The 6937-nt window shown below is 40.2% G+C and overlaps 1 protein-coding gene across 1 annotated transcript; it reads right to left on the reverse strand.

Annotated features, from left to right (window-relative positions):
- Positions 1-27: 27 nt before the first annotated feature.
- Positions 28-6613, reverse strand: LOC130598886 (astacin-like metalloendopeptidase). The gene is made up of 9 exons (XM_057408779.1): positions 6517-6613; positions 5382-5516; positions 4640-4757; positions 3750-3928; positions 3540-3624; positions 3011-3138; positions 1895-2010; positions 1239-1464; positions 28-246 (listed from the first exon to the last, which is right to left on the reverse strand). Exons 1-9 carry the CDS (start codon positions 6611-6613, stop codon positions 212-214), a joined length of 1119 nt encoding a protein of 372 aa, XP_057264762.1. The 3' UTR covers positions 28-211.
- Between the last annotated feature and the right edge of the window lie 324 nt (positions 6614-6937).

Below are 6937 nucleotides of genomic sequence, written 5' to 3' on the forward strand. Positions count from 1 at the left end.
AAAGAGGTAATAACTTAACAGTGCAGACAAAAGGAGGAGCACGCCGGATGTATAGAATTCATACATCTATATGGCTTGGGGAATAAACTTTCTCAGGAAGATGAAAACTTCGATTCTTAATAGAATTAAATTTCATACTGATCCAAGCCAGGATAAGAGCAAAGGAGGAAATACATAATTTCAATATTCACAGAATAAGTTCTTCACGAAGTCAGTCGTGGATGCTGCGTTTTCCTTGGATCCTCACTGTAAGTGAAATGAAAGAATATTTAGCTTTCAGAGCTCTCTGAACAAACCATAGTATCTCTGAAATATATGAATATTAAATCACATTTTATTTGACAGCTAGGATTGGTTTATAGGTGTTGACACATCAAAGTGGCATGGGGAGTTTTCTTATTTCCTTCCATAGCTACAATGGACAGGAATAGATACTACATAGAGACAATGCAAAATTGCTGTTTGATTTGGGTATGTGGGTAAGTTTTTTTAAACATTTCAGTGGATTTATGCAAACTCTGTCTTCTTATCCCATGGCAAAATACAAGGTCATACAATGGAGCTGAGCTTTCTTCCATACTAATGCAAGCTGCACTACTGTGCAGTTGCTGTAGGCTATAGACATGCACGCAGGTTTTTCTTTATTCCAGCTGATACATGCTAACTTGAAGCCTGTGGTAACTTAATTGTATAGTCATGGCCTTAGTTCTTAATTAAATGGAACTGAAGAAAAAGTGTTTCAGGCAGATATATTTGGGGGGTCCTGACCATGGAAATACTGCCCCTTTTCTTGCCATGGGGCTGGGTGACCTGGTTCTTCATAGATCTGTCTTGCCCTCTGAACTGTGAGATTAAAAACTGCATCTTTTTCTCAAAGGAACAATATATTTAAATAATTCATCATGATTTATTCTCTTTCTACTGTGCTAGTAACACTAGCATTAACATTAAATTGATGTTATCTTTAATGGCGCATGCTTTGGAATGGCAATGTATCTGAGAAGCAAAGTGAACCGTACATCACCTAGCTAACCCCACTGGTCCTGAGCATGGACCCCGTCTGCCTGAATGAATTAAATGGTACCAATGTAAGACCGATCCATTATATCAAGGGCAAGGTAGAAAGTAATGGCTTTTGTAAAGACCAGTTCCTCACACAATGCTTTTCCTCTGTGAAGAGGAAGGCTCATTGACACAGACTGTTTTTCTTTTTTCACTCTCCTTGTTCTCAGACCTACCAGAAGTAAAGGTGGCTTCAAAACCAGAAGCTGTACCAGCACCATCGGTGACGAACTCTACGAGCATGAGATTACCAGAAGCAGTTACATCATTGGGTAACTTTGATCCACAGGTCTTGTCCATTAGAAGTGCAGAAGATTTGCTGGATCCATCATAAACTTTAACATAATCACCCTGACATCCTCTGGTTGTCTGCAGCTCAAAGGCTTGAAAGTGCAATGAAATCTGGAAGGGAAGAGAAAACCAGCCTTTATTATACAAGTTTGTAACTTCTTTCATGGAATATCCTATAAAACAGACAGAATCTAAGCTGTAGCCAAGCCCAAATGGGAATTGCTTACCCAGCCTTAACACTCATTCCCTGAAGTTGCAGGGTTCAGATCTAACAGGCCTGTGACTGAATGCTCCCATGCTCAGACTGCTTTCTCTTGATTTTTCAAACCTGAAGCCCAGCATATGGAAGTTTTTCAAAATCACAACTCTGCAGTTGTCTTTGCCCATACCTGGCTTAAGGACAAGAAGTAGAGACTAGGCTGAAAACTCTCTCATGGAAAAGATCTTAATCTGGCAACTGGCATGCAGACAAAGTGCAAAATGCTTATCATAAAGAAGTAAGTTCATGCATATTCCAAGATCACTGTTAACCTGTGATTACCTTTCTGGATCGGGTTCGGATGAGCCAGACACAGTTGGTGTTATCTGAGTAATTTCTTGGGTGGTTGGCAGATCTCAGTGACCCAGATGCTGCATCAAGAATAGTGCTGCAGCGACCTGAGAAAGAAACAGCATTTGCTTCAGCACCAGGCTTGCAGAAACTTCCATTCATTTGCAATTAAAATCTCTTCAGAATGGATTGGTCTCGATTTTCTGATCTCCCAGTATTTATTTCAGAGTACTGGTAGGTCCTGATTAAAATGAAGAATCATATTGTCCTAATTTTCACATGATACATAAGCATCTACATCAAAATGGAAAATAAAGTAGTGCTTAGAAAAAGCATCAGCTTTTATTGATTACTCTATAATTTAGCACGGGATCTCTCTGCACCTCTATAAAAAATGTGAGAGGTTTCAACTCACTGCAGTTGGTGATGTTATTTCCCACTGAGATGGGAAAGTCAAGTGATGTTAGAAGAGTCAAGTGCAAATATGATGTCTTTGCAATGCTTAAACTCTATGCTTAGGAGGAGGTCTTGAGCTTTCCTCTGTGCAAGGGGTAATATTTTAGTAATCATGTTTTTTCCCTTTGACTAAATAAATTTCTCTGTATGGGAGAATATCTTCTAACAGAGGTTAAAAATAAAGAGTTAAAAATACATGCAAATATAGAATGACAGCTTAAACATTTGAAAACTGGATAAGGGTTCATGAAGCTTCCATTTCAGAGAAGCCTATAACTGTTCTGGTTTGGTTCAGGTCTTAAATGCAAACTGCAATGAGGAACAGAGATGTCTGGTTCTTTATGGGATTTATAGTTGTCTCTTGAGCTGTAAGAAAGCAAATTACTCCAGTGAAGCTACAATGTGGTATGCAATTAGGCCCCTTATGCCGATATAGTGAATGTGTCTGATTTAATTTAGAAGCAGAAAGCATCTTCCCACTAATCACGATGTGCCTCTAGCTTCACCTTGGCATTCTCTCCCGGCACAACCTTGATGGGTACTATGAATTTAGGTGAGTAGTCTCACATTCTTTAATGAGAAACTGCTGTCTCTGCAGTGTGCCCAAATAGGTCTGAGTAAACAATGAAAGGATGGCTCCGAGACACTTACTGCAATTGTAAAGTTTGTTGATTTTGGCCACGTCCAAGTTGCTTAGTCCCTGCCTTTGTCCAATATGGACTGATTCATCAGGAATTGGTACAATAGTTGCTTTCCCAGTGGTATTAGTGAATGTATATCTGAAAAAAAAACAAAACCATAAAAACAAATGTTCTTTAGGTACAATTACTCCTTTCAGGATTTAATGGAATGTTTGGGAGGCAGAACAAGAATGGTGCTCATGTTGATGTGACTAGCAGTGCCGTTCAAATAGGTTTGATTAACATGACCAGCAGTAAGTAGAGTCAATCTCAAGATGTCCTCCTTTGTTCCCAAGCTCAGCTGTGAATGGCTGATTAATGGAAAGCTAAAGAGTGGAGTGAATAAGATAATCTTAAAGAGGGGCTTGTCTGAACTGCTTCACAGTGTTTGTCTCAGAAGGAGAAATGGGGAAACTGGTAGTTAGGAAAGAGTTATTGTAGAAACTAATCCTAATGTAAGATTTAAGTTCCAACAAAAGCAATGCCATGCTGCTACTTACGGGCCATAGTGCATTACTGAGGAATAATCATATGGAAGACCCAGGTTATTCGAGTTTTCAAACTTCTTGAAGTCTGGTCTGTCAGCTGGAATATATAATATTATACTTAGTCTATGCTCCCTATCTACTTCCTTCAAGGAGGAAGGAAGAGCTGGGAATGGTAGGATGTATTACACCACTTTCTACATCGAAGAGTTCAAAAGTACTTGCCTGGACTGATGTACTCCCACATGATCTTTACATGTTTATCCCTGTCACTTCGAGAATGTTCATGCAAAAAGCCCAGAGCATGGTCCAGTTCATGCTGAATTATTCCTTTCCACATGCAGCCTCCTTTCATCACAGAGACGGTCTGTCCACCTCCTACTCTCCCATAGTTGGACCAGCAGCTGAGAGAAGCATGAAACACCAACAGAAGACTTTATTGTCAGGCAGAAAATGGAACAGAACAGAGAACCTTGCTTCAGACATGTCTTGTGGGAGTGGAAGGATTCCTTCCTGTCCACTGTGATAGTCTACAGAGGGGCAAACCTGACCATGATGTAGGAAACAACAGTGTGATCATTACTGAAGCATCCTGGAAGACATTCATTAGTATGGAGGCTCCTACATTCTGACTTTCTGTGCACAGAGTCTTTAAGACCCTAGAAGTAACAGCTGTTTTTCCAAAACACTGAACACTGTATGAAAACTGGACAGAAGATGAATAGCGCTTTAAAGCTAATGGATGTTTGTTAAACAATTCTCTCATAAGCTTTAATTCTCACCTTGACAGCCAACTGTGTGATTCAGAGAACTGTTTATTTCATAAGTTGAAATTGGTTTTTGCCTGTCCAAATAAGACCTCCGGTAACGTGTTACATGTGGTGCTAAGAGTGCCACACAGAAAACATGAGCTTGTTATTCTTTCCACCTTAATGGTGCTTTCCCATGATCTGCATCACTTCAGTGTCTTTGTTGAGTTCCTGATACAACCGCCAAGTCCTTGCACTAGCAAGGTATGCGAGGAGATCCATTCCTCTTTCCTCTCTAAGGTCACATGGAATAAATGTGGTGAAGAACTGAAAAACAATGTAGCATAATTTGTTAATTCAACTTACCCATCAGCAGATTTAATGCTGAGGTAGTCACGCTCTGTCTTACGCTTCACAAATTTAATACAAGTCAGTGCTTCAAATTCTGCCATGGCATCATGAATCCCGTTTATGTGGCTCTCCTCTGGAGAAGAAAGGGTTAATTGGGGGGTGGGGAACACACAAGGACCAATAATTAATTTATTCAGTAATTAATTTCATTTAAGCTATTAATAGCCCTGCATTATCTTCTTTATCCAGAAATGTTGAAATGGATTCAGGTGGGGCCCTTTTTTTCTCAACTACTCTTTATAAGTTTTAGTAGTAATTGTGATGTATCTTAAGGTCCTTTCCAACCCTAACTATTCTATGATTCTATTCTATTCTATGATCTTCTGATTAGACACTTGGAGACAGTTATAGAAAGCTCTTTTGCTGATGAAAAATAGACTATTGAAGCCATACTGCAATAGTCATAGGACTTATAAAGGCAGGTATTCTGGCAAGTACTATTAGAAGGAATGATCTTTCTTGTCTCCAAGAGACCAGTCCCAAAACATTATGGAGGCAAACTTCTTGAGGATATTTGATCTCTTTTTCTTTTTCCTGTTGAGGTCTTTGTAATTTACAATTTTTCTGTGCTTGCACAATACAAGTGAATCCTTAGAACTGATTTAATCAACTATTTGTGAGGCCACTGGAAGTAGGTTTCTACCTGAAGCTTATTGAATAAAATCCAGTAAAAATAATAATAGAAATTTACACCCACCGTAAGTAGGATCCAAGACGTAGGGCACACGAACAATCCCATCGCTGGACTGCGGCCAATTGCAATGGCGACAGTTGATGGCACTGCGACTCCTTCGTGGAGCTATGTCACCTTCTTGCAAGTACTGAGAGCTGTCTGTTGTGAGAGAGGATGGGTGGAAATTCCTGAGCCACAGATTGCTGGACATCTACTAAGTATCCTTGGAAAAGGGTTACTCTACTCATCCTCCTTTTGTATTTTTCCCTAAGCATCTTCTCCTGGCTAGCATGAGAAATGGACTATTGATGGCCTTCAAATGCATCCCTACTTTTGCTGCTGTGTCCTCATCTAAGAGAAGAGGTGGGAAGCTCCAGCTCTCTTGGATGGGGTTAAGGCAAGACAGGAAATGACCAAACACAGTTGCAATAGTGAGAGGGATGTTGTACTTTGGTACTATATCATCATCTATCATGTGACACTGAATGAATGGCATCAAAAATCTCCCCAGGAAGGATGCTGGGGAAAAACGAGAGATGTCAATAAGGAAACCCAAGAAAGCAAGCAAACCGAAAAGAGAATCGAGTGTTGTCCAGAGAAAACTGTAGGACGGTTTGGTGTCCGTTTCTAGACAGTAGTAAAGCTTCTTAAATAACTGCTGAAGGAGAAAATGTGAGAAAGACAAGCTAATAGAAAGGGGAATGTTTGGAAGAATCAAGGGAGAGGAAGTCTGGAGCAGGGAGCATGGAACTGACTATAGCTTATCTAGGAGTCTGTACTATAAAGCCATACGATGACTGAATGAAAGTGATGCATGCATTCAAGAAAAAAGCAGTTAAATAATAAATCATCCAAATATCCAAGTTCTCTTTTTATGGCCAAAGAATGACAAAGATGTGGAGAGCTAAAGCTGAAGAAGCTGTCTGCATAGTTCTGTTGGCTCCATACCTGATATCATCTTCATATTGACACTATAGATTCAGGATGCCATGGGGCTTCAGCAGACCACACAGTGGCCTGACTCTGGGCATCTCTTACATGATGGTGTGCAAGATGGGAAAAATACTTGCACAGATTGTGGTAAGACTTGTACCTCCCACGTCACCCAAGAAAAAAGCAGTAGAGACACCCATTATAAGCAGGGATTTGGTGGTATTACCTTTGTTAATTTTCAGAATTCTGTTAAAAATTACTTCTTCCTCAGTGTCAGACTCTGTAGGTGATGGAGATTCTGCACAGAAATACAAGAGGATCATTTTCTCATTTCTATGGAAAATGCAAATCCTGATTTTTAGCATGGTGATTTTCCAGGAGCTTTCTTAGACTGGGTCTTGATTACAGTGATGGATGCAAAACCTATTAAGGGACTGGCATGGGATTCAGTCGTGTAGCTATTTGCCCAATGGTACAGTCTTGTGAACCTTCACCTGTGGCTATTTTGGCATTAATCCAGCCCCCAACCCCATTCTCTTTCAATCTTCCCCTCTCTCCCCAACAGCACAGTTTTCCTTCTGCATGCACAGTTCACACTCAACCCCCCAACATAAAACACCAAGGGCAAAAAGGATGGAAGGAGTCCT

Source organism: Pezoporus wallicus, unplaced genomic scaffold (genome assembly GCF_028554395.1).
Source record: "Pezoporus wallicus isolate ANWC-B61680 ecotype Strahan unplaced genomic scaffold, APGP_CSIRO_Pwel_v1 contig_6382, whole genome shotgun sequence".
In the NCBI taxonomy this organism is placed as follows: domain Eukaryota; kingdom Metazoa; phylum Chordata; class Aves; order Psittaciformes; family Psittacidae; genus Pezoporus; species Pezoporus wallicus.

Excerpts from the sequence above, each read along its gene's own strand:
- LOC130598886 (XM_057408779.1), bottom strand. The coding sequence starts at position 6,613 with ATGATCCTCTTGTATTTCTGTGCAGAATCTCCATCACCTACAGAGTCT. Across the intron at positions 2,011-3,010 it reads CAACAAACTTTACAATTGCA|GTCGCTGCAGCACTATTCTT; the intron begins GTAAGTGTCTCG and ends TTTCTTTCTCAG. Across the intron at positions 247-1,238 it reads TGAAGCCACCTTTACTTCTG|TGAGGATCCAAGGAAAACGC; the intron begins GTAGGTCTGAGA and ends TTTCACTTACAG.